Genomic DNA, 25,462 nt, shown 5'->3' with positions numbered 1-25,462 from the left:
GCCCCAAGACTATGAGACAGGAGGGCCTCTTGAGGGTGCAGTGGAGCTGAATGCAGACCTGAGCTCACATCATTTCCCTGCGAGTGTCCAGGACACTGGGGGCCTCATGGCCACTGTCATGCATTCACAGCCGTCCTGTCACAGCCAAGCACGATGGCAGCTTGGTCACTCCTGAAGCTGCAGCCACGAGTCACTCACGTCTCCCAGGTGCTCAGCCTGGTGGTTGGGCTCAAGGACGCAGCCAAGCCAGTCCCAAAACACCACCTTTGGGGGCACCTCCTGGGCCAGTTTCCCATTTGCCTTTTCCATATTCTTGCTTCCACCCCTTGCAGTATCTTCTTCCCTTTCACTCGTTAACATTTTCACAATTGCTGGTGTGGCTCCTGTCTCCTAGTTCAGATTCAGGCATCACTGCCATCCATCCAATGTCCGGGCCATCAATGTGGGGACATCCTCACTTCTGCTCTTGTCAAACAGGCCGATGTCTTTACCTCCAAACCACTCCAAGTTTAGTCCCACACGCCACACTGGTCACCATCACCTCTTTTCATGAGTGAGAAAACAGAGGGACCTTTCAAACACAGGAATCAGGCCATCAACTTCTTCCAGCACTTTCCATGATGCTTAGAATAAAACTCCAACCCCTTGTGGCTCCAGGGCCTACATGTGAGACTGCCCCGACCTCCTGCCTTGTTGCCCCCACCCCACTCAGGCCATGAAGACTTCCTCCTGCCCGGTAGCCAAGTCTCGCCCTGCTCTGCCCACAGTGCCCTTGCATGCTGTCTGCACACGCAGCCTCTCCCATCCTTCAGGCTGGGCTCACATGACACTCTCTGACCCTGGGCATCTCTACAGAGCCAGTGGGGCTCCTCATCCACCGGGTGGGCTGCTGGGCTGTCCCTGCCAGCCAACCACTAGACAGGACACACATCCTGGGTACCAACATCCTGGCTCCCGGCCAGACACATGGGCTGGTGTCCAGGAAGCACAAGGATGATGGATTCTGGGGACCAAGAAGGTCTTCCCATGTGCCCGCCCCTCTTGGCCTCATGGCACCTAAACCCCATCAAGAGCCGCCCCCACATCATGGCAGCTGAGAGCAGCAGCTGCCATGATGCGGGGGCGGGGGGCACAGAGCCCTGTTTGTGAGAAGGGGGAGGGCCTTGCTTGCTTCCCCAGGTTGTTGGCTCACTGGGACCCCCAAGCATGTTCCCTCAAAAAGGCGTCACCAGCCGTGCCCACAGGTGACAGTGTTGGTCACAGGGTAGATCAGGAACCAGATGGATGAAGAGGTGTGAGTGGCTGGACCTTAAGTTCCCTGAACCTCAGCCTTCTCATCAGCGAAACGGGAACAGGGGCCGTCCCTACCCCACGGGGTCAGAAGGACAACACCCTGCTGCACCTGGGGGTGCCCAGGGCAGAGGACACTGGCTGGTTGGCCCCCAGTACCTCATAGGTGGAGCCATCCGCGAGCCGCAGCATCCCATGGCCCTGGCGCTGGTCCCGGACCCAGTTGCCCTCGTACTTGTCGCCATTCCTGGGGGCAAGCGCAGAGGCTGCTCTCAGGCCGGGAAGGCCAGGTGGCTGCACTGACGCATACCGGCTCCCCGGCTGGGCCCCAGCGCATGTCCCCGGGACTGAGGCAAAAATAGGCCCAGAACAGATGGCGTGAGCCGCGGCCTTGCCAGGACCTGGTGGAGGGGCAGGCAGCCTGGGTGCCTGGCAGGGTGCAGTGACAGGCGGCCCTGCTTGCTGGGTCCCAGGTGTGAAGACTGGGGAAGATGACGGGGAAGGAAGCGCAAGGAGGAAGGGACCCTGCAAACCCCAGGGCAGGATTTTGCATGAAAACTGCCCAGAATTTGGAAGATGCCCAGCCACAGGCCTGAAGGAGAAACCTGGGGGGGCGTGCTCTCAGCCCCACTCTACGCTCCCCCAACCTCCACCTTCCTACCAGATATTTTATTCATGGGATGGAGAATGGAGGTGGAGATTGATATTTTTTCTACTAAACACACATAGAACCAAGTTCAATAACTAAGAGAAAAATTATAGAATCCCATCAAGGCACACAGACCCTCCTTTCAGGGCTAGGCGCTCGAGGAGGGATGGCCCGCTGGCCAGTGGACTCACCGGAAGACCATCTGCCCTTGGCCGTGCCGCTTGTTGTCGTGAAACGACCCCCAGTACACTTGTCCGTCTGCGTCCACCAGACACCCGTGTCCTGAAGAAGGAGCCCAGAGCAGAGGTCACCTTGTGCCTCCCTTAGGGGAGGGGATTGTCTGGAGGAAAGCTAGCGTTGGCACCCCTGGGGACCGAGCTGCATGGGGTCCCTCGGCCCCAAGATCTGATCTGGGACAGCTGGGCAGCCACACGCAGTGGGAGAAGCTCTGGGTTCAGTTCTCAAGGTCCCAAGTGAGGGTGGGGGTGCCATTCAAGGGCCACGATCCCCCAGAATAGAGACTGAAATGCTGATGTCCCACTCGGGTGGTGCTGCGGTGTAGTCAAGGCCAGCTCACAGGAGTGAGTTCATGCTGAGGATGAGGACATGTGGCCATCCTGGGCCTCCATCATCTATTCAAAGGACCCAGAGACCAGAGAAATCGCCAGTGTAGACGTGGTGTCTCCAAGATCTGGACACTCAGGGAGGGGAGTGCATCCAGACTCCACGGGGAGGCCTTGGAGGGGCGGGGACTTTTGCAGGGGGTGGGCTGTTGTGGGCATAGCCACTCCCCTCACTCCCCGGGGGCCTCACTCGCACTGGCCCCCACCAACGTGGCCTCCTGACCAGCACTGATCCTCCCCATGGTGGCCTTCTGACTGGTGCTGTTCCCCTCCATGTGGCCTACTGACTCAGGCTGTCCGGCCTCCCCAACACGTAGCCTCTTGACTGGCTTGGCCTGGCAGGGTATGGAGATGGCAACTGAGTGGAGGATCGGGGGGGCCATCAGCCTCTCACTCCAGGAGCCCCACAGCCCTGCTCAAGGGCTGCGACCCCCACGAGGCCAGCCCAGCCCAGGATTGAGCGCAAGGACAGAACGGGGACCTGAGTCACCAAGTCTGGGTGGCTTGCTGTAAACCCCTTACTCTGAACCTCAGTGGACAGAGGAGCATGCTGGTGCCTGGGCCGTCAGGCCCTGAGTCAGAATCCCAGGAGGGTTATGGACAAGTCTCTGCAGTGCCTGCCCCACAGCCCATACCCTGCACCTTGCTGCAGACACCCGACCTTCTCTCAGGCCACGGAAGAGCTCCCCTTCGTAATGTCCGCCGGCTTGGTACTTCATGATGCCGTGTCCCTGGGGCTCTCCCAGAACAAACTGTCCAGTGTAGGTGTTCCCTGGATGGGAGGCAGGAAGCCGTGTCTAGGGTTAGAACCGCTTCCTGACATCCTCAGGGTAATGATTACCTAGTTCTCACCTGACTCCCAGGCAGCAGTGGTTACAGAGCAGGGTATATGTTTATCTCACAGCTCACGCTGGTGGATGAGGGAGGGAGATGAGACAGAGTGGGTATGGTCCCATCACCTACGATCCTCTCCCGCTCTCTTAGGGACCCTCTCGGGGGCATCTGTATGCCTGGAGCAGAGGCCCCTCCAGGCCAGAGTCTGTGGGGTGAGACTTCTCTCTACCAAAAATCCACTTCACGCTTGCCTGTGAGGGTCTGAGGTCCTGCAGGCAGCACAGGGGCCATCCCGCCCCAAGCTGGCATGAGGCCACTACGAGACACCTTTGGGGAGCCAGGGGTCCTCAGGTTTAGACACAAGTGCCTTCTGCATCCAGAAAGGAGGGGGCAGCTCACAGCAGGGTGGGTTCAGGAAGAAACGCTGGCAAGCTGACCTGTCAGTGCCCAGTGCCGACAGCCCTCTCCCGTGATCTCTCCATCCACAAAGTCACCTTCATAGTAACTCCCATCTTTAAACAGCAGCTTCCCCTGACCTGGTGAAAGACATCGTGATGTCAGGCTGTGGCTGGGAGTGACTGCTGGGGCCTGTGTGCGGCAGGGAGAAGAGCAGGTCGCAAGGTCTTTGTATTTGGTTCTGTCTGGGCCATCAAAACCTCAGGGACCCTGCCCCTAGATCTCCTCAGAGGGCACGTAACGGCCATCTTGCCTCTGTCAGCGCAGGTGCAGAGGGAGGTGCGGGGGGTGGGGGGGGAGAGAGAGAGAGAGAAAGAGCGAGAGAGAGAAAAGCATGAGGCAACACTGAAAAATACATTTTGAAAAGAAGGAACCACTTTGTCCAGGTCAGGAAGAGACTCACAGATTTCAGCACAAAAGGGAGAAACACCCACGTGGCAAAAACACTCCCATAAAAGTCAAAAGGTTCAAAATACACTGGCAGCCAACTGATACACAAATAGTTCATGAGAAAATACTGAAAGATCAATCCTCTGGCAGAAAAATCTGCAGAGGCTTCGAGCAGACAGAACCCCAAACAGGCATACAACTGTGACAGTAAACTTTGGAAAGTCCAGGTCTGCCTCTGGGGTGGACGCCAGGGGACTCTCACTTGCTACTTGCTCTCCTTGCTATTTAGATTCTTTTTTTACAAAAATGGTCAGGCTCTTCATCTTCAAGGAAAAAATAAAGACAGTTTTCATCAGCACCAAGGCGGCTGTCTGGGTCCCCCATTCTGCAGGAGATGGCCCCTCATGGGCACGAGTGAGGGCCCGGTATGGCAGGCAGGCACGTGGCCCCAGCTCCTCTGGGATGTGTGCTGTCAGTGGAATGGCTACAGCAAGAGGCCATAGCCTGTCCTTACCGTGTTTCTTGCCTCCTCTCCATTCTCCTTCGTATCGAAAGAAAGAATTCGGATAAACGTAGACCCCATAACCTGAAGGTTGAAAGGACACCCAGCTGAGCACCAGGTACAGATGACTTGGCTGACGACAAGCGCGCACAAGGTGGGGGCCATCCCGGGGCTTCTCTAGGTGTCTGTCGTTTCACCTCTTAGTGAGCCTCACCCCCACTGCTCCCCAAAAGCTGTTTGGGTCACAACTCTCCCTGTTAATCCGTTTATACAGCAGACATGCTGAGAGCCCAACCCGTGCAGAGGCGCCCGCCCCGCCACCCTGGGTCACCGAGGGTCGACTCAGTTCCTCCCACCTGGGTCTCCAGGCCCCAGCCGGTTCTGCTACTCGTGGCCCGGTACCCCGCCCATATCGTGGGCACCCAGACACCTGAGTTGGGGACGACAAAGCTCCCAGGGGTGCGAGCTGGGTTCGCAGTGAAGGTGGGGGAATGCTCAGCGAGTGCCCGGACCTGTTCGCCTCCCTCCCTTCCCGACGGAGGCCCGGTAGGGTAGTCGGCCGTTACCGTCCCGCGGTGGCCTTCCTGGAAGCTCCCGGTGCGGCAGGCAGGAGGTCGCGCGTCCCTCACTGGCGAACGCCATCTTGCCGCTAGAGGTTTCCCTTAGCAACCACATAGTTCTTCTCTACTGGCTTGTTGGTTGTGAGGGGGCGTGGCCTCTAGTCAGTCCCTGGGCGTTACCAAGTTCTGGAGCTGAACTATCTGGGCCCGGAGCCAGAGGACGCGAATGCGCTTGCGCAGCATGTCGAATTTCCGCCGCTTACGTCTCTTCCGCCTACGTGACAGCCCAGCCAACGGCCTGGGCGCTCGCACAGGAAGCGGAAATGGTTGGAGGCTCACGGCCCCGCCCCGGCGGCCATCTTGGAAGCCCGGGAGGCGGTGCCGCGCAGGACTGAGCGGAAGTGCTCGGTTGCCCCTTCCCGGACCGAGCGAAACGCCGGCGCGGCAGCCACCCGCGTCCTCCTTCCCGCGGCCCTCGGGAGACCGCGTTCGGCCGCAGTGGACCGCGAGGTGCTGGCGGGCGGGGCGGGGCTGGGGTCGGGCGGGTGCCGTGGTCCTGAGGGGCGCGCGTGAGACTGGGGCAGGGCCGGACCCCCGGGGTCGCCGCGGTGACCGGCTCCAGTTCCCTGGCAGCGCGTCCTGGGAGGGGTCGGCTGCCTGCCCGGGGCCGTGGGACCTCGGTGTCCTCGCCGATCCAGGGCGGCCTGCGGGACTTGGATAGGAAGCGCCGCGGTGGACTTGGGTCGCTCGGGGTCGAGTCCTGGCCCTTCTGCACACCGAAGATCCCGAGCGCTCGGGCTAACCCGCCCGACGGCGCCCCGCGTGCTGTCCCACAGCTGCCTCCGGAAACCTGCCCCAGGCACATAGGCCTGGGAGCGTCCCTGGGCGCCTGCTACTCGGTCGGATTGGTCTCATTCCCGTAGATGTGTAAGGTGGAGCTCTCCTCGTAGGTGAATATAGGGCCCCCAGGTCTTGGTGGTGCAGGTGTGGTGGAGACGGGAAGGTGGTCGTGCCCAGGGAAAGGAGCCGGCCGTGAGCCCTGGCCGAGCACTCGGGTGGGTGAGGTCTGGAAGGGCCTTTCAGCGAAGAGAACAACATCGGAGGATGAAAGTGTGGGAAATTACCAGGCTCGGGACCCGGGAGAAAGGGGGCAGGGGATGAGGGGAGACATAGAGGGAACCAAACGGTGCCAGGCAGGACTGTCCTCGGTGTGGGATGCGTCTGCGTGGGGACAGCTCCACAGACAGGTGCAGTGATGACTCTGGTACAATGCCCACAAACCTGCATAAGTGATACTCCTGGTCTCTGTTTGGAACAGTTTGATCTTGTTTTTTTCTTTGTTTCCTTTGTGGCTGAGCCTGAGGCAGTGACATCCGACAGAGAACTTAACCCACTGCTAGCTCTGTGTCTGGCCTCATGGATAATGGAGCCGGCAGTGGAGGGACAAGGCTCCCCTTCCAGGAGCTTGCATTCTAGTAGGAGGAAATAGAGAAATGAGGCAGAAAGCAGTCAGAAGTGGCCTTGGAACTGCAGAGGACTGCAGACACCCCAGCCGTGTGACGGCCACCCTGATTGGAAACAAGTCCGAACAAGGCCAGCTTGCTGCCTTCCTCCTGGGGGTGCTTCTGGTTAGAACCGGGCCCCACACTGGTTCTAACAAGGCTGGCTGCTGACTCCCCACCAAAGGCCTGGGGGGCGGTGCTGAGATGCTGTGGCCCTGTTTCACAGACTGGAGTGGGGAGGGCCACAGTGGCCTGCGAGTCACGCCATAGACAGGCCATTTGATCCAAAGTTCACCTTCTTAATGTTGATGGGAGTTCAGCCAAGGCGTGGGGTTATGTTAATGTAAATGTCTTATGTCAGGTGACCTGAAGTTGGTCAACATGTCGTGGGCAGATCTTTCACACATTCAGTTAAGAGAACGAGACTTAGAAGCGGTTGTCTCTGTGTAGGGCATACTTTAGAGGAATAGCAGGTGTTTGTCTAATGTTAATTTTAATACCTCAATTCAAGTAAAGGCATTTAAATGGTAGACACTTTAGTCATAAAAAAGTAAAATAGGGAAAAATTTGTATGGAATCGTAGGATAAATGATGTTACTGATACAGCTTTCTTCTGGCCTGACTTTGGTCTAAATAGCGTGGCTGGCCTTCTCTAATTTAGCCCTTTTGAAAATAGGAAATTTTCCCCAGTTGAATATAAAGGCAAACTTCCCCAAAAGACAGGGCTAGGAGCTACAGTTCACTGTGGCTCCCAGGAAAGCAAAGGGCATTTCTGGGTCTCCTTGGCACTCTGCCCCTCCACTGCTGGGCTCCAGGAAATGGTGTTACGGAATCAGAGTAGATGTTCTAGCACAGATGTGCTGGTGCTTGTGGGATTGCTCAGATTATCTGCATATCAAAGTTGTACTGTTGACCCTTGAACAGCATGGATTTGTACTGCACGGGTCCACTCTCGTGTGGATTTTTTTCATGAGAACAGTACCGCAGTACTGCACAATCTGCGATTGGTTGAACTGCAGGTCCACAGACTGACTCTAAAGTTATACTTGGATCGTTGACTGCTGGGGCTGACGCCCCTGCGTTTGTTCAAGGACCCACTGCAATTGGTACTGTGTTCCATCTGGGATCTAGGATCATGTTGTGAGCCTGCTAACTAGCGGGTGCATTCAGGGAGGATGTGCAGATCCAGGCTCTAGCCTGGCAGTGAAGAGGCCAAACAAGGCTCAGACCGTTGGACGCCTCGGTGTCTGCCCAAATGGGAAGGGCTGCTGTGCCACCTTCCAGATGAGGAACGGTGGCTGCATGACCATACCACTCAGGGGCAGTGGGCTCCATGTTGGAGTCCACTTCTGGTCCCCAGCCCTGCCATGGTGCCACAGGTGGGGAGGAAGCCGCCCATGGTATGGGGGCAGTGAGAGCTTGTCCCTAGCATCTTCACCAGCTTTGGACTGGCATGGCCTTCTGCCCTCTGCTTCCTTTTTGTTCTGCGGTTCAGGTGGGGGCCATGCTGGGCTGCAGGAGCCAAGGCCAGAGCTGCTCTTGACTTTGAGCAAGTGGCCTGGACTGTCTGAGGCTGACGTGCTGCTGTGGCATAGGGGTGACGGTGCCCACCCTTCTCTTGGCGATTTGGGCTCTCATGTGCTGAGTCCTCATGGAGTCGCGCGGTCGGATGAAGTAGTCAGGAGCAGATAGGGTTACCTCCACGCACAGATAAGGAACTGGGGCGCAGACAGACGGCTACTGGGAATCCTGGCCATGGAGTGGGGACCTGGTCTGGACAGGGCCTGGCACCGTGGGGAGCAGCCTGGACAGAGACCAGGTGGGGCCTAGAGAAGAGGGGCTACTTGGGAGCCTGTGGAGCGGCAGGAGGAGATGCTGGCAGCGGGCGAGTCTGGAGAGCCTTGGGGAGGTGGGTGTAGCCACCTGTGCTGCAGACTGGCCCCAGGGAATGTGTCCACAGGACTTTGCAGCCAGCGGGGTGGCCCTGGGACTGGTGGGAGGAGTGTGAGCAGGTGACAGGAGCGGAAATGAAAGTCCACCGGCGCTGCTTTGCATGTCACGTGGCCTCCTGGCTCCACCAGAGCATGTCGCTGGCTTCTTTCTCGTTCCTGGATGACTCGTGGTAAAGACACAGGCCGGAAGCCTCCACGTGTGTGAAATAGTGAATACTGGAAAAACCTGCTCGGTGGTGTTGATGGAAATAGGGCAGTGATTAGGTGCTTGAATGCTGTTTATTTAGTATAAAAGTGTTTTGTGTTTTTCTTGGCTTACAGAATGTCTGAAGGTGACAGTGTGGGAGATTCTGTCCATGGGAAGCCGTCTGTGGTCTACAGATTTTTCACACGACTTGGACAGGTTGGTTTGGGGTTGCAGAGCTGTATACACATTTAAGGAGAAGGCAGTGGCACCCCACTCCAATACTCTTGCCTGGAAAATCCCTTGGACGGAGGAGCCTGGTAGGCTGCAGTCCATGGGGTCGCTAGGAGTCGGACACGACTAAACGACCTCACTTTCACTTTTCACTTTCATGCACTGGAGAAGGAAATGGCAACCCACTCCAGTGTTCTTGCCTGGAGAATCCCAGGGACGGCGGAGCCTGGTGAGCTGCCGTCTATGGGGTCTCACAGAGTCAGACAGGACTGAAGCGACTTAGCAGCAGCAGCCACATTTAAATGAGACTTGACCCTGGGGCATTTCCCCATGGAGTGTAAGTGTCCTGGTAGCCCCCCTGGGGCTAAACTAAAACTGTGTTGACTTTTAAAAGAAAAAAAAATAGCATCTGGAAAACTTGATAATTATTGAAGCCAGGTCATGGGCCTCTGTGGGCACACATTCTCTCTTATGAATGAATAAAATTTTTCATAATTAGAACTTAAAAATCGGAATTAATTTCAAATCAAAATGAGAATGCAGACGTGTATATTAGTTAAATACTTACACAGATGTACACACGTACGTAGATGTGTGTGCACATGTGTGAATCTAGGAATTTGGCCATTTGCTCTGCAGCTGTGTCCATTCCTCGCCCCCTGCCCCTCCACTGCTGGGCGGGCGGGACCGGCTCCAGGGTAAGCGGCTACGGGACAGGACCTGCCGCTGAGCCCCAGGTGCAGAGTGGTAACATTCCTCTGTCTCTGCTGTCCTCTCTGTCTCCCCACGATGGCCTCTCGGGCCGATGCTGTGGGGCCATCGGCTGTGAGAGAGATCTGTAATATCTTTGGTTAAAGAACAAGTGCGTCTCCAGAACTGTCGCAAGTAACTTTTGGATTAATTGTAGTCACCGCTCGGCGCGCAGGTCAGCAGCAGGTGTGCTGTGCAGCGGGAACCCCAGGGCGGCCGTAACACAGTTTGTGTCCCTCCTAGATCTACCAGTCCTGGCTGGACAAGTCTACGCCACACACGGCCGTGAGATGGGTGGTGACGCTGGGCCTGAGCTTCATCTACATGATCCGCGTTTACCTGCTGCAGGTCGGTGGGGCGGGACCTGGCCTGGTGTGCAGGTGGGAGGGTTGTTTCTCCTTCTGTCTCTGGGGTAGAAGTGTCCTGGTCTGCTCAGGGGACCTCCTGGTACCCCTTGGCTGGGCCTCCTGGGGGCTGGGGACAAACTCACCTTCTGGACTGGCCACCTCATTCCCTGGGTGCATGAGACAGGCTGGCATCCGAGGAAGACCAGGTGAGATGACTGAGGGCTCTCCCAGGGGCCGGGCGTCCTCCCTGAACCCTGAGAGCAGGGAGGCTTAGGCCTCGTCCGGGGCTTTTTGCCCTGGGCAGGACAGCTGTTTCCTCCATGAGAGCAGACCCATCTTCCTGGGTGTCTCCCAGGTTAAGAAGGATGGGTGTGAGGACAGGTACTCCACCCATTGGACACTGCCCTGCGTCCAGCCCTGGGGAAACTGTCCCCTCGGCCGAGTGTAGAGACTCATCCTTGGTGTGGTGCTTGTGTCTGTGTTTCTGAGAGGAAGCCTAACCCTGCTCAGTGCAGAGGTGGCAGGCCTGGAGCAGCTCTGCAGCAGGCACGGTTTGTGTCGGCAGTCTACACTTAATGTTGTTTGCTGTGCTTGGGTTTAGGTGTTCTTAAGAAATTGGACCTTGGTCCAGTCTTCATGGAAAGAGTGACCTCGAAACCTTGAATTGGGGGATTTGGGCAGGATGGGGGTGTGTTTCGTACAGGCTAGTTTCCCAGGTTAGACTCACCAAGTCCATGCCTGATTTGACATCCCTCCAGCCTCAACTCAGCTGTTAATTTTTCACATCTAGGATTTTGTTGTCTCACTTGAACATTTTTTAAGGTATCAGGACATCAAATGCCAGCGTGACAGATCTCAACTGGTTTGTGTGAAAACATTTGGGCTTTTAGAATTGGGCTTTTAGAATTGCATTTAGAACATGCAGTGCAGTTCTGGTTCTCATTGGATAAACTCACTCCTTTAAGAATGAGCTGAGGACTTCCCTGGCAGTCCAGTGGTTAGGACCTCCAGTGCAGGGCCCAGGTTCGATCCTTGGTCGGGGAACTAAGATGCCATGTGCCATGCGACCAAGAAGTCCAGTGGCAGACGTACGCCCTCCTCTGTGTCTCCTGAGGAAGGTTTTTCTCCGTAATACTCTGAGTCGTTGGTTTCCTGATTTTCTGGTTCTGGATTTCTTCTGGGCAGAGGTTGTGAGCAGTCCTCGCACGGTGTGTGTGGTGCCAGCCACCTGCTGCAGGGAGCTGAACTCTCAGGTCTTGGGCTGGTTTGGGGCCCGTGTCCAGGTTGGGGGCTGCTGGCGAGGACAGACCTGTGACCTGGGTGTGCAGCTTGGGTGTGTGGCTTTGTGAAGCACCCTGTTTCTGCTATCTTCTGGGGCTCTGGTGGCTTCAGGTTTTGGGTGCATTTAACCGGACACTGGCTTGTCCATGCTCAAGACCCACAATGCAGCCTGAGACTCACTGTCACTGTGGTCGCTCACTGCTCTTCTGTCACTTGTTCTGAGCTTGTGTCCACGTGGGTTCAGTCCAGATGAGGACTGGGTTCAGGGTGGCCTCACTGACCGTGTTCCTTCTCTTCTAGGGTTGGTACATCGTGACCTATGCCTTGGGAATCTACCACCTGAATCTGTTCATAGCTTTCCTTTCTCCAAAAGTGGACCCTTCGTTAATGGAAGATTCAGGTACAGTGAAGTGTGCCTCCTTTGCTCTTTGGGGAGAGTTGTGATTTTATGTGCTTCACAGAACTTTTTTCTCCAGAAACATTTGAAATCTCAACTTTGGAGACTGTTCTTTAGGTGTTTAAAATGTACTTGGAACTTCTGTGATCCTGGCAAGTTTGTTTGTAGAAGGACTTGATAAACCCTGTCACAGTCACAGGAGGTGGGCGCTTTTTCCTTTCTGTGTTTGGCAGATGAGGAAACTGAGCCTTGGGGCTCTGTAGCCTGTTCAGGGGTGGGATGGAGGGGTAGGGTGGGGGTGAGCCGCGGCCTGCCTCCTGGGCAGGTGGCCTAGCCAGGGTCCCTTCTCGCAAAAGCAGGCATCCATACTGGTTGGCGTGGCTCACTGAGGCCACTGGCCCCAATGTCCCAGGACAGTGGGTTGAAGAGTTCTTGGCTCTGGCTGCTCCTGGCATACCTGGGCCAGATGGAGGCCTCAGTGCATGCCTGCCAGCCAGCTGGGGATGAGGTGGTGCATGACCAGATGCTGAGGCCTTCATTTGGGCCAACGCTGCCATGTTGGTAACACCCGCTGCAGCTCCTGTGGAGCCCATGGGATCCTGCTTGTTGTGGCAGAGACACTGTCCAGACTGCAGATCGTGACTAGAACAGTGTGTTTTCTCTGTGGAGTATCTGGTGGAAATATCAAAGGAAACGACCCTTTCATTTACCGTTGCCATTTGGGGAATTAGAAAGCAAGAGGCCTGTCTGTAGGCCTCAGTTTCTCCATGTGTCACTGGGGAGGGCACCTTCCTGGGTGGGGTGGTGTGGGATTCCTGGCTCGTGGCGGAGGGCAGCTGTCCCGAGCCCAGCGCCCTCTCGAGCCAACACGGCTCCCGCCTCTGCCTGCTCGTGGCTGTGTGTGCTCATCTCTCCCCTTCCCTTCAGGTCTCATGTCGTCCGGTTGATGGGTTCCTGAAAATTGGCATGGGGTGAATTTTTTACACGATCTCTTGAAGTAGTCTTAACAAGAAATTCTCATACAAATCTAAAGCTGTGAATGTTTCTAAATCAGCCGAAATTTTTGTTAAAGTCTGGGTTTCACGTGTCAGGGCTGTTGGTTCAAAGCCCTAGGGAGCTTAGAGCTGTAGGAAGGACGGGACTGCCCGCCTCACCCTGCTGACTCTGACCTTTCAGACGACGGCCCCTCATTACCCACCAAACAGAACGAGGAGTTCCGACCCTTCATCAGGAGGCTCCCAGAGTTTAAGTTCTGGTGAGTCCCTCATCCCCCGTGGTCCTGCCCCCGTGTTCATCTCGCCCCACCCTTGTACCACCACCCGTGCTCCTCCCCGTGTGTTCCCCCTTTTTCTTCCACACGGTCCTTCTCACGTGCTCTCTGTGCTCCCCGCCGTCCCGTGCTCCTCCCCCCGTGCTCCTCCCCGCTGTGCTTGTTTCCACATGTGGCTCTGAGCTGGGCAGGTGTTTTGGTTCTGGTGAGCTGGCAGCCTAGACTCCTCAGAGAAACGCCAGCTCTAGTGTGTTTCCCTGTCTTGGACGTTGTCTCACCCAGAATGTGAGATATGCCTGCTGGGCATGGAGGGTCCTAGGGGCCTCCAGGGCCCACCCTGCTCTGGGTTGCAAAGTAACATCATTGTGCCTTGAAGCCACAAAAAGGGGGCTGCTTCGGGGTGGAGGGTCCTGGGTAGGTGACTGACTCGGCCTCTGGGGGTACGCTGCTGTGCACTGAGGGGACTAGCTCCCTCCCCGCTTGGTTCTTGGATGACCTGAGCACAGGGCAGGTGTTGGTGTGAAGAGGGGTTGACTTGTCTGTAGGCCTCCTGGAGGTGGTCCCGTGTGTGTGATGTAATGATGAGTGTGAGAGGGGGGTGGAGATGACCCCGCTGGCTGGGGAAGTGGGAGGGTCTGTGAGTGTGTCCGTCCTGTTCTGTGTCATTGGCGTCTTCACCCTGCCCTCCTGGTGCGGGTGCAGCCCCAGTTGGGTGTGAAGTGCTGGGCCTAGGGCTCCTACGGGAGGGGTGGGAAGCAGGCGAGGCTGGGTCCTGACTGCGCTCTGGGGTAGCCTTTGCGTGCTAGAAAGGGAGAGCCAGGTGCACTTGAAGTAGGGCTGCGACCCTGGAGTGCTTGACCCTGAGCTGGAGGGCGGGTGGCCCTGAGGTCCAGTTGCACCTGTTTGATGGGATGCTGCTTGGCCACGGGGACAGCCTGCCAGGCATGTGGGACTTGGGCTGGAGGCTTGGGACTGGGTTTCTAGACGTGCCCCTGCAGCACATGACATCCCTGTCCAGCCACCAGCCTGAGCAGCACCAGCACCCCCACTGCTCATTTTACGCTTTGCGTCTGTGTCACATGTGGTATGTGACACACGCCACACGTAGCTCCCACCCGCTTCTGGAGGAGACCCCGCCCCCCAGGGCCGCCTCCTGTGCTGACCACTGACCTCTCCTTCCACAGGCACGCGGCGACCAAGGGCATCTTGGTGGCCATGGTGTGCACCTTCTTTGAGGCCTTCAACGTCCCGGTGTTCTGGCCCATCCTGGTGATGTACTTCATCATGCTGTTCTGTATCACCATGAAGAGGCAGATAAAGGTAAAGCTCAGGTGCTGCTGTGCCGTGAGACAGCATGCCTGGCGTCAGGAGCTCTGAGCTAGGCTTCGGTCCGAGACACCGGGGCTGTGCAGTCTGGTGGGTGTGTGCGCTTGCCACTGGCATGAGCCACAGCCGCTGTGTCTGGTCCGTGTACAGGGCCAGGTCCTCAGCACAGCCTCAGGTCACACCCTCAGGTCTGGCACATCATCCAGGGGACAGTCAGGGCCCAGGATGCGTCATGTGATGCCACCATCACCCTAAGCCATACTTGGTGACAGGGCGGCTCCGCTTTGTCCTTTTCTTCCCCAATCCCAGGTCCCCAGCTTAGTAGCTCTAGTTTGTTCTGCACACAGGGTGGGGGTCATGAAACCTGTCTCCTACCCCTGAGGTTTCTAGCAGCTCAGCTGGCTCAGCCAGGCGGTAGGGGGACGGGGTGTCTGAGGAGCCCTGGCTTCCTGCCTGCGTGCAGCAAAGATGGGCTCAGAGCTGGAGGGGAGTTGGGCCATGGGGAGGCCATGCTGAGATGTTTCTGTCTGTCTGTCCCAGCACATGATCAAGTACCGGTACATCCCATTCACGCACGGCAAGAGGACATACAAGGGCAAAGAGGACGCGGGCAAGACATTCGCCAGCTAGACGGCCACCTGCCACCTCACGGCGCCTTCTCTTCTCACATACAGTAGTTGAGTACAAGGGAGTTATTTTCTTTCTAAAAAGAAGCTTCGATTATTTGTAACTGAAGTATCAGGTTTTTGAAGAAACTGGCATTTAAACCGAATCGCATTGATTTATTTTCCAGCCGGTCAGGTGTGCAGACGCCGGACTTGTAGTGGAACGCAGGCTGGGGGACAGCTGGGTGGTCTGGGGAGGGTGGGTGGCCGGCCGGCCGGCTGGCGGTGGGGTCAAGCCCGCAGAGGGATCTAGGACGCCTGGCTGCTGCCTCTGAGGATGCCTGCCGCCCGCGTGGAGGATGCGCGCCCACCGGAGCAGCCGCTCCCTTAGCTTCGGGTTCCAATGCCAGTTTCCCAGTTCATCTCACGGGAGATGTGTCGAGTTGGCCTCTACCATGATGACTCAAAACTTTGTTCTTAACCACCATGATTGCTTTTGAGGGCCTGGAATTACAAATATATATTTTAATTGTTTGAGGTTATTTTGACACCTTTCTTTGATACGTCAAGAGTTGTTTTAAGTGTGTTCTCGGCAGCAGCCCCTTTCAGAGGCATCTGGCAGGAGGGCCAGTGCCGTGGGCTTTAACACACGGCTTCTCACTTTCTACGGGGAAACAACTTTAACCTGCATGTCAGCTTTTTTGATGTGATAAAAACCAATACTCGTAAACATTTTACTAAGTGACTTTTTAATTCCAACTTTATTAAAGACAATGTCCCTGCTCTTGTGTAGTCTCTATCTAACCCACCACAGCTCCTGCACCACGAGGGCCTGCGGGGCGCCCAGCCGCCCTGGGAGGTGGTCACACTGCCACGCCGCTGACTCCCGGCTCCAAGCGCCGTTTCCATCTGTCTCGGTTTTGGACCTCAAGTGTTCCCCTCATGGCTTCTTTTTTGCCAGTTTTTGCAAATCTGAACTAAGCAGCTCTTGCTTTTAAGAGGCCACATGAAGATCTTTGTGTACCTGACCCGAATTTTAAACTTCACACGTAAATGATGTTCAGATCAGTACCTGTTACCAGGCCGTGGCAGCTGCAGCGCTTGTGCTCTCGACTTGCTCATACTGTTGTCCCAGTAAGTGCACTGATGTGAGACTTGACGGCAACTTGCAGCCACTCGTTGACAGTGTGAGGATGGGGTTTAGGACCCACGGAGCCTCCCCCTGTGCTCCTACCTGCCTGGAGCAGGGCCCGCGGTCACAGCCCGTCTGTGGGGCTGACCTCTGCCTCTTGAGGAGGGCCTTGGCCACCAAGTCATGTGGAGAAGAGGCCCTTCCACATGGGTGTGTACACCCCTCACAGCGTCAGCACACCAGCACTTCTGTGGAATTGGTGCTGTAAGGATGCCTACGCCAAAATCCAGTCTGCAGGATTTAAGCAGATCTAAAAACCTGAAGATAACAAAGGTGGCAGGAAGCAGGCTGGCCACAGTGGTGAGTGGTGACGGCAAGCTGGCTGGCCCGCTAGGTGCTCCACGTGGGAGGAGACCCCTCCTGTGGTGAGGCTGGAACACACACTGCCGTGTTCTAGAATGGGAAGCAGACTTGACCATTCACTAGAAGGCATGTGCCAGAGGTGTTACGGTTGATGACAGCTTCTGGCTTTCTGGGAACAGTTGTGCTCCCGCCCTCCAAAGCCAGCTTCAGTGACAAGGGTGAAGTCTGTGGGTCTTCTGGGCTGCAGGATTATCATGCTGGGAAAGCAAACTGCTGGTGCTGGGCTCCAGGTCAGTCAGGCCCCGCCCTATGAGTGACTGGTTTGGGGAAGGGAGGGGCGTTCTGAGGGTGGACTGGCCGCCCAGCAGGTCCCCACCCAGCCTGCCCTGCAGGCCTGCATTAGCCAGGTCCAAGTCCAGGTCCGGCGCCCATCCTCCTGGCAGCTGGCACGGTATCACACGTGACAAAAGTCTTGAGACTTTCTTGATGTCTGTGCAGGTGAAGTCGACAAGAATAAGACTGCTCTTCCAGCAAGGGGTCAGCGGTAGTGCCGCAGGTAGACCAGCTTCTGGGGGAGGAACTTCTCCCTGCAGAGGGGACACTCCGTCTGGGGAGAGGGGGGACAGTCACAGGCCGCACCCGGCACAGCATCTCCAATAAAACAGGGATGTACCCACGTCTCTTAGAGCATTTTTTGAGACATTGCGGGCGGTCGGGGCGCATGGCAGGGACAGTGACCAGTGAGGGGACGGTGAGGCCACAGGTGATGCGGGATGGGGAGGGTGCTTGGCCATTGAAGGACCATGGCTACTCAGAGCCTCCCAGGAGTTTTGGGGTGTGAACTTGAGTGTCCTGTCCCCACCCCTTGGGACTGGGTCCCTCCTGTGAGGGCATGTGCCCCACGTGGGCCGTGTGGGAGGCAGTGCCTGTGTTCCTGGGGCCTCTGCAGGGTGGCCTGGACCCCGGGAGGAGGCTGCAGCACCCCCGCCCCTGGGGCCCTGTGGGCTGAGGAACCAGGCAGGCTGGGCCTCAGGCCCCCGGAAGAGATGGGGAGGTACACGGGGGCCCAGGGGCTGCCCCTGCCCGGAACCATTACAGGCCTACAAGCTAAGTCCCCTGCTCTGGCCCCCTGGCTTGCTGGACCGTACACTCCAAGGTCTCAAGGCTGAGCTCTGGCACCAGGACTCTAGGGCCTGCCTTTCTGGGTTGGAGCTTCACCTTTCACCAGTGCAGTGCCCTGACTCCAGACATTGCCCTGGGTCCAGCCTACCTGGAGGCTTCTAGAAGTACGCCCCTACCCCAGATGACAGGCGGTTTTGGGGACAGGAATGCTCCAGGCGCCCACCTTGGTGTCGCTCCAGTGGGTTATACACTCCCAGCAGAACAGGTGGCCGCAGGGTGTGGCCGTCGAATGCCTGCGTTCCTCCAAGCACAGCGTGCACAGTGGGTTTCTGGAAACTGCTCTTTCCTCTGCATGGTTCCTGGTGGGAGTGGGTGGATGGGACACAACTGAGCCGGAGTCCTGCCGGGCACCTGGGGAGCCAGCCCCTACCCTACGCTGCCGCCCTGCCCCATGCACCTGCGGTGGGACAGGCCGCGCTGCAGCCTCCACTCCCTCCGGGCACGCTGCCTCTGCTGGAAGCCGTAGAGCTGCAGGCCTGCGGCCAGCGCCAGGTGCAGCAGGGACACCAGCCCCAGCAGCTGGTAGCTGGCGCGAACCCGAGGGTCCTCGGCAAGCGGGCGGCGGACACGGAGCTGTCAGAGACCCGGAGGACAGTCACGTGCTCAGAGGGCGCGAGGCACTGAGCAGCCCAAGGGCCTAGCCTTCAGGTGGGATTAAGCCAAGCCTGCCCTCTGGCTGCGGGTTGGGCAGGAGTGCCTGGTGGGCCCAGCACTGAGCAAGGAGGGTGGTGATGGAGCCTGCAGGTCACTGGTTGCAAGCAAGGCATCGTGGGAAGGGGACTGCTAGGCACCCAAGCCTCACAGAAAAGGAACCAGAAAAGAGGCCTGAGCTGGGGAGCCCTGCGGACGGCAGGGGAGCCCTGCATGGCGGATCTGCTATTCAGCCCCATCTGGAAACAGAAGCTCCTGCTTGTATCAAGGCCCTGGGCTGACCGTGTGATTCTGCAGGCTGGGACTCCCAGCCACATCCTCCAGTGGAAAGCTACTTGCCCTCCACTGCCGTCTCCTTCCCTAGCTGGGAGCAGGGACTGTCAGGTTAGCCAGACCAGCCAGAGCCCAAGAGGTGGGGCCCTGGTGTCTGTGGAGGAAGAGCCCCCGTGGCTGCCCCGAGGCCCCGAGTGGGCTGCAGTAGCTCGACAGACACCTGACGCAGCGGGCAGTGTGAGGGCAGTGAGCACTGGAGCTGGGAGGAGGCGGCGCAGAGGCACTGGACACCCCTGCCAGGGGAGGCGAGTGGTGGGGAAGAGCCTGGAGACCCTCGGGAGGCGGGGCCCAAGGGGAGGCCTTCCGGATGAACCTTGAAGCCAGGGCATCAGCTGAGACCCAGCAGGGTTGGAGTCCCTGTGGTGGGCGGAGACCACCAAACCTCCCCAGGTGGGAGGCCAGCAGGGATGCTGGTGGCAACGGGGTCCATGTGGTTGCTATCTGGTCACCCTCAGGGGGATGTCCCCAAACCTGACCCTCTGTCAGGACGGCCTGGATGGGGTGGGCATAGGGCCCAGGAGCCCGGGTATACAGCAAGGTGGCCACAGGTACTAGCAGTGGAAAAAAGACTCACCCCACCCTCATCAGGGTTTTTGGAAACCAGACTTCCTCTGGTCTTTTAGGACCCAACAAGACCCATGCTTCCAGTGGGGATTTCAGCTCCAGCCCTGTGACTGCTTGCGGGCATAGTCCCCGAAGAACAGCCTCTGCAGACAAGCCAGACCTGTTACTTACGTAGGTGATGCCTGTGAACCTCTTGGCCAGGTGGTAGAAGGCACCATGGATGTAGAACCAGGCCACGTGGAGACGTTGGAGGCACCCGAGGCCCTGCTTGAGCGCTGACACGGCGCGCAGGAGCACCCCCTGCTGCTGTTCCGTCAGGCCGGCCGTGCACCGGTGCACCCAGCGCCTCATCCCTGACTGGCTGCTGGGGGCCAGGCTGCCCCGCAAGGGCCAGGCGCCATCGCCGGTGGCCTGCAGCTCGTGCTCCAGGTGGAGCAGGGCCTTATCCAGCAGGTAGGGCAGGATGGTGTGCAGCGCCACCAGGATCCCGCGTCGCAGCCTTGAGGGCACGTGGCGCTGTGATGGGCCCACCTGCACGACACTGACGTATTCCTCCCCAAGGGTCTGGTAGCCTGCAGGGAGAGGGGCCTCAGCGATCTCCTCTACCGGGCCCCCACCTCCCCTCCAAAGGATGATACTCACAGCCCACGCCCTGTGGTAGGGCGCAGTGCTGGGACCCCTCTTGGACCACGGGTTCAGCTGCGGAGAAACAGTCCCAGACAGACGTGACAGGGAACCTCAGGGCTTCCAGAGGCCTGGCCTGGACTCAGGGCCTGGCCCCCACCTAGGGAGGGGTTTGGGCCCCTTCCTTCCCAGAGACTGCATGCGGGCCAGTTGGGGGACACTGTGAAGCACCTCCAGAAAGCTCCCTTTGCAGGCAGCCCTCTCCTGTCCTTGGGGCCCCTCGGGAGGTCGCGCTGTGGCCGCTACCTGCTAGTGTGGTGAGGCCGAAGTAGGCGAGATCCGACACCAGCTCTACCTCTCTCCTCCACTCCAGCCACTTCTTCGCACCTAAGAGGAGGAACTGTACGTGTTATTCCTGAGGGGCTGGGGGCCGTGGGGCATGAGGGTCAGAACAATCCTTGCTCCTGCTGCCCAGGCTCAGCCCTGTAGCCCCTGACTTGCCCCCTACACTCTGCTCGCTGCCTGGACTCACGCGCTGTTCACTCTTGCCATTGACACCTGCCTCACCTGGGCTCTGAGTGTCCTGAGAACCTACCCACCTGCAGCCATGCCCCCTCCAGGATCCACCTAGGCAACTGCTCTAGAACCCAGGGAACCACAAGGACAGGCAGTGTAACACAGTGACCAGCATCAAACCCGAGCTCCAACACTGCTGGCTGTGGGCTCAGGTGAGTTATATCTCTGGGATCCCCGTTTTTCTGTCTCTGAGGAGGGTAATAGCAGCAGGTCCTCCAGGCAGGCATGTGTTAAAACGAGTTAATGTTCTGAAGCACGGAGAGCAGTGTCTGACATGGAGTAAGTGAACCTGTTAGCAAGATTAATACACGGGCCATTTGTTTTGATCCTGTCGTGTTCCTCTCTTGCTCAAGGCCGGCCCATGGCCACCCGGCCCCAGTGTACAGTCCAGCTTCCCTTCAGCTGCTCCGAAGGAGCCCGCTGTTGGCTGGAATCTACCCCACGCTCTTGCCCCTACACTGGACTCCAACGCCCCTGCTCCACGGTAGCCTCGTGTCAGCAGAGCCGTGAACTCTTCCGCGCCTGGTGCCTGGCCTCCAACCCCGCCCTCTGCAGCAGGGGTCAAAGACCAGAGCACCTGCTCCTTCCTTCAGCTCAGGTCTTGGGGGGCGCACAGGGTCAGGCCGAGCCTGCAGAGGGCTGACCAGCGGGCCTGGGGCTCGTCTCCCCGCCTCGCGCCCCCACGGCCCCCGCAGCGGCCCTCACCTGCTAGGTTGTGTAGGGCGCCGCCCGCCGCGCTCCGCAGCCCGCCGCGGTAGTAGTCGTCCTTCTGCGCCGCGCGGACCACCTCCGGCGGGCTGGCGACCGCGGAAGCCATGGTCAAGGGTTGCAGGGCCGCGGGGATCTTGGGGACCCGGGGACGGGGAGGCGACGCAGGGACCCAGATAGCCACGCCCACGCGGCGGCGCCAGATGACAGAACTGGGCTCGGCGTGCGGCGCAGACCTTGCGCGTCACCGAGGGCGGGGCGGGGCGGGGTTGACAGCCGCGTGACCAGAGCGGCGCGAACCTGGCCCAGGGTGCACACGCAGGGCTGGAGGGGGCGGGTGAGCCGGGAACTGGTGAGCGGCACAGTGTGGGAAGTGACCGCGGGGACAGCCCCCACAAACTGGGAGAAGCGTCAGAGCCACAGCAGGTGCTGACTCCCCTTGGTGGGGCACTTGGTCGCCCCCGGGGCCGGAAGTAAGGTGGGCTGTGGTCTCCCCGCTCCCTGCAGTTCTCTCTGAGGGGCGCTGGCGCCCCTGTGTTCTAATACCCGCGACGCGCCTGTGGGCCCAGGGAAGGTGCTCTGGGGCCCGGGAGAGGGCAGGGAGCGCGGATTCTTGAACCACGGTGTTTATACTAGCGGCTGCCCCACACGTGCAGACCCCCGACTCCTCTCAGCTGCTCTCAGAGCAGGGACCAAAGAGGGCCGTGGGGGTGAGGGGCGGGGGTGGAGAGACTGGGAGGCCACGCACCAGAGGGGACAGAGCTAGGAGATCCCGGTGTCCAGGCACAGGCCACAGCTGGACTTGAGCTGCAGTTCAGGGCCCAGGGAGGGGCCTGGGGAGAGGGCAGTGAGAGGAGGCAGTTGGGGTGCCTTAAGGGCTCTGGGTCTGGAGCAGGTTGTGTGTGTGTGTGTGCTTGCTCAGTCTGTCCAGCTCTTTTTGCCACCCCATGGACTGTCGCCCGCCAGGCTCCTTTGTCCATGGAATACTCCAGACAAGATGCTGGAGTAGGTTACCATTTCCTCCTCCAGGGGATCTTCTCCACCGAGGGATCAAACCAGAGTCTCCTGTGTCTCCTGCATTAGCAGGCGGGTTCTTTACCACTGAGTCACTTGAGAAGTGAGCAGGCCATCAGTTCAATGACTCGGTCGTGTCCGACTCTTTGTGTCCCCATGGACTGCAGCATCAAAGTGTCTGTATGTGTGCCTCAGTGGAGGGGGGTGTAGGGGCGCCCCACAAGGACCAGAGGGCCTTGTCCTTTCGGACCTAAGGGGTAGGAGAGAAAGGAGGCAGGTGACCGAGGGGATAGGGGAACCACCAGGGCCCTGACTTTGGCTGGGAGGGTGTGGGCTGAGACGGGTTGCAGCTCCTGCCTTACTTTTGCTCCCACATGGATGTTGGTGTGGGTATGTGCCCAGACAGCACAGCTCAGCTGCACGGAGCCAGCCTGGGGACAGACTCAGGTCTTGTCGGGCTCCACCAGGTGCAGGCAGGCCCCACCTAGAGGGAGGAGACAGGACCTGGGTGGTCCCACAGTCCCTCCTGCTACTGAAGCCCCAGTGACCCTTGGAGTGGTGCCCTTGTCTGTGTACCCTGGTCACAGAGGCCACCCACTGCTTTGGTTTGTAGTCCGGGGTGGACCCTCAGGCAGAGGCCAGGTGGAGACACAAGCCTCACTGGTTTCTGGCCAACTCTCGTGAGACACGCTGACCCCAGAGATGCCCTGGCCTGTGGGTTTGCACAGACAGTGTCCACCAGCACCAAGGTTGATTTGAAGAGGTTTTGTCCCCTTCCTCAGGGTTACCACCTGGTTCCTTCAGAACCGTGAGGGGCGGGCCTCACCTGGGTCACCTCCCCCACTGGCTGGTTCCACCTTCCTGCCTCGCACTGCATGTCCAGGTCTTCCCACCAGCACTGCCACACTGGGCAGGGCAAGGCCAGAAACTGTTACTGTGTGACTGTTCTCAGGGAAGTGGGGCCTGGAATCCAGCTGGGTTCAGGCCACCCCGGGTCTCTTCACGTGCCATGGAGATGGTTAGTTGGGATCCGAGGGCCCCAACTGTGACTTGAGCTTTTTAGGAGGAGGGTCAGAGCCCAGAATGGCCAGCAGGTGGCGCCATCAGCCCACCTGCTCCGCCAGGGTAGCGGTAGACTTGTAGAGGACTGGGTAGTGAGTCTCACCCTAAAGAGTGACTCTGGATCAAAACCGAAGGAGTGAGGCTAGCAGGGTGCAGAGATGCCCACATGACCAAGGAGGGGGATGAGACAGTTTCAGAAGGAAGTCGAGGTGGACGGGAAGTCCCAGCCTGGTCAAGCGTCAGCTGTCCTTGTCCCCTGGTGGTCAGGCAAGTTGGAGCCCCGGGCGTGCGATGGTCTTTTGCTGGAGGCCTCACCATGTGACTTCTGACCAACTCTGGCTCCTGCGACAGGAAGGGGAAGACCTGCAAGGACTTGGCCACTGGGACCAGGCAGATATCTGACCGGGTGTAGACCCCACATGGGGCCTAGACGTCCTCTACTTCATTTGGCTCCCTTTCTGCAGAAGCAGCTGAGCCAGGAACCTGCTGTGACCTCAGCTATGTAACCTCATCTACAGGAACTCACCTGCTCCCTCTGACACCCCTGGGCTTCAGTTTTCTGGTCTGCGGAATGGGGATGCAGATATAAGGAGCTGTTGCTTATAAAGTGCCTATTTTGTGTATATCAGCAGCTGTAAGCTTGGGCAGGGCTGGGGCTGGGTCAATGGGAGTGGGGTCCTCACCTCGCCACTGAATTCAGTCACTTCCTCACACTGTCAGATTGGTCCCTCTTTCGGGACACTTGCTCCTCATTGAGCTCAGCATGGGGGGCAGCCCTATGCACACTCTTGTTTCCCCTGCTCATCTCCCACCTTCCTCCAGCCCCACCCAGCAGCCCAGTGGTCAGGCTGGCCAGCTGATCTGTGTCCCTCTGCTGAGAGACCAGCTTCACTGGATACACCTTGCTTGGGCAGCTGCTGTGCCCTCGAGCCTGGCTCAGGAATACCTGTCCAGAGAAGGAAGGAGAGGCATGGTGGGTCAGCTTGCAGCACTTGATTGTTGCCAAGGTGGTTCGCTGTGTGACCCCCTCCTCCCAAAGCTCCAGGGCATGGGGTCCTCCAAGCATGGCAGGATACCTGGCTGGGTAGACCACTGCCCTGGGACTGGGGGTGGTCTGCTCCCAGCAGAACCTTTCCTGGAACCCTGGATCCCCTGGCACATCCTATAGTGGGGAGCAGGTGCTTCTCATTGTCTGAGGATGGCTGAGGAGCCAGTGAGGCTGAGATACCAACCTGGGGGTGGCGTGGGGAGACGCAGATGGCTGGGGACCCTGGGTCAGCTTTGCTGTTGGGTCTGGGTCCTTGACTGAGCAGGCACTTTGTGGGGCGTGGAGCAGAGGTGCGCACTGCTGCCTCTGGTGGGGAAGTGGGGGTAGAGTCGGGGGTGGGCTGCTGCAGTTCTGGCCCCAGGTGTGGGGCTGGACTGGCCCAACTCCCCCCTTCCCTACAGCGGGAGGGACTGGCCGTTAGGGTGCAGCTCTCCCTGGGGACAAACCGGAGAACAGGTTCCTCTAGCCAGTGGTGCTGCTGGGCTGGGAGCACACCTTACCCGCCAGGCAGCTGCCTTCTGTGGGTGGCCCCTCAGAACTGAGTTGGGACTCCCACCAGCCCCTGGGGCAAAAGCCTCCCCAACTCCCCAGACCCCCCATCACAAGACCCAGAGCAGCGCCTGGCCAGGGGCTTGTTGGGAGAGGGGACGGGACAGGGGCTGCCTGGGGCTTAAGCTGGCCTGGGAAGTAATGTCGAGAGATTTTGGAGCACAGGCACTGGCCAGGGACTCTGCCAGTGGCCAGGGCCAGTGTGATTCCTGGCTCAATGGGGTGCTTGGACTTGGGGGCCCTGGGCCTCTATCAGGCTTCAAGGGGGAATGGGACAGGAATCTGGGGCTTGAGGGACCAAAGTGGGAAGTGGTACCATCCTTGTGGCAGAGCTGCAACTGAGCTCGGAGAGGCCATGCCTAGTCCAGGGCAGGTGCAAGGTGAACCCCAAGTCTGCCTGGTCCCACGTCTGGATCCTGATGGTTTTGCCTGATGCTGGGGAGAAGGTGGAGGTGTGAGAGCAGATGTCATCCTAGGGCTGAGCTGGTTGATAACTGGGGCCTG

At 58.6% G+C, this 25,462-nt stretch overlaps 3 protein-coding genes across 12 annotated transcripts in view; 1 reads left to right on the top strand and 2 right to left on the bottom strand.

Annotated features, from left to right (window-relative positions):
• The window catches only part of MORN1 (MORN repeat containing 1), a 49,329-nt gene extending 43,702 nt beyond the window's left edge, over positions 1–5,627 (bottom strand). For 2 of the 7 annotated variants that reach the window (XR_009730005.1, XM_061383001.1), the window contains exons 1-6: positions 5,257–5,616; positions 4,757–4,828; positions 3,834–3,932; positions 3,224–3,334; positions 2,131–2,221; positions 1,450–1,537 (exon numbers count right to left, since the gene is read on the bottom strand). Coding sequence is in view for 6 of the 7 variants with exons in the window: in XM_061383001.1 (XP_061238985.1) it covers positions 1,450–1,537; positions 2,131–2,221; positions 3,224–3,334; positions 3,834–3,932; positions 4,757–4,828; positions 5,257–5,419 (624 nt within the window). In the remaining variant the exon portion in view is untranslated. Of the gene's footprint in view, positions 1–1,449; positions 1,538–2,130; positions 2,222–3,223; positions 3,335–3,833; positions 3,933–4,756; positions 4,829–5,256 lie in introns of all 7 variants that reach the window. The other 5 variants (XM_061382996.1, XM_061382998.1, XM_061383000.1 and 2 more) reach the window with 5 other exon arrangements.
• Positions 5,628–5,650: 23 nt separating this feature from the next.
• RER1 (retention in endoplasmic reticulum sorting receptor 1) lies at positions 5,651–15,689 on the top strand. Its single transcript, XM_061383008.1, has 7 exons — positions 5,651–5,814; positions 9,080–9,161; positions 10,170–10,274; positions 11,855–11,954; positions 13,128–13,206; positions 14,406–14,541; positions 15,088–15,689. The coding sequence occupies exons 2-7, from the start codon at positions 9,081–9,083 to the stop codon at positions 15,175–15,177; spliced, it is 591 nt and encodes a 196-aa protein (XP_061238992.1). The 5' UTR covers positions 5,651–5,814; position 9,080; the 3' UTR covers positions 15,178–15,689.
• A 195-nt stretch (positions 15,690–15,884) lies between these two features.
• PEX10 (peroxisomal biogenesis factor 10) lies at positions 15,885–21,491 on the bottom strand. 4 transcript variants are annotated; one of them, XM_061383006.1, is made up of 7 exons: positions 21,283–21,491; positions 20,308–20,388; positions 20,020–20,076; positions 19,549–19,949; positions 18,227–18,402; positions 17,993–18,128; positions 15,885–17,254 (listed from the first exon to the last, which is right to left on the bottom strand). In XM_061383006.1, the coding sequence occupies exons 1-7, from the start codon at positions 21,392–21,394 to the stop codon at positions 17,186–17,188; spliced, it is 1,032 nt and encodes a 343-aa protein (XP_061238990.1). In that variant the 5' UTR covers positions 21,395–21,491; the 3' UTR covers positions 15,885–17,185. The 4 variants fall into 4 exon arrangements, with proteins under 4 accessions (XP_061238990.1, XP_061238991.1, XP_061238988.1 ...); XM_061383007.1 differs by lacking the exon at positions 20,020–20,076 and having other exon boundaries at positions 21,283–21,490; XM_061383004.1 differs by lacking the exon at positions 18,227–18,402 and having other exon boundaries at positions 21,283–21,489.
• Positions 21,492–25,462: the final 3,971 nt, after the last annotated feature.

The sequence above is a fragment of the Bos javanicus genome, chromosome 16 (genome assembly GCF_032452875.1).
Source record: "Bos javanicus breed banteng chromosome 16, ARS-OSU_banteng_1.0, whole genome shotgun sequence".
Lineage (NCBI taxonomy): Eukaryota > Metazoa > Chordata > Mammalia > Artiodactyla > Bovidae > Bos > Bos javanicus.
The sequence above is the reverse complement of the archived record's forward strand: the minus strand, read 5'-3'. Positions and strand labels throughout refer to the sequence as shown.

What these genes read in the sequence shown, in the direction of transcription:
- PEX10 (XM_061383004.1), bottom strand. Translation starts at nt 21,394, where the DNA reads ATGGCTTCCGCGGTCGCCAGCCCGCCGGAGGTGGTCCGCGCGGCGCAG. An exon ending in GGTTCACAGGCATCACCTAC is followed by an intron (nt 18,129 to 19,548) that starts GTAAGTAACAGG and finishes CACTCCCACCAG; the next exon opens with GAACCATGCAGAGGAAAGAG. An exon ending in CCCACTGGAGCGACACCAAG is followed by an intron (nt 17,255 to 17,992) that starts GTGGGCGCCTGG and finishes CCCTCTCCCCAG; the next exon opens with ACGGAGTGTCCCCTCTGCAG.
- RER1 (XM_061383008.1), top strand. Translation starts at nt 9,081, where the DNA reads ATGTCTGAAGGTGACAGTGTGGGAGATTCTGTCCATGGGAAGCCGTCT. An exon ending in TTTTCACACGACTTGGACAG is followed by an intron (nt 9,162 to 10,169) that starts GTTGGTTTGGGG and finishes TGTCCCTCCTAG; the next exon opens with ATCTACCAGTCCTGGCTGGA. An exon ending in TCCGCGTTTACCTGCTGCAG is followed by an intron (nt 10,275 to 11,854) that starts GTCGGTGGGGCG and finishes CTTCTCTTCTAG; the next exon opens with GGTTGGTACATCGTGACCTA.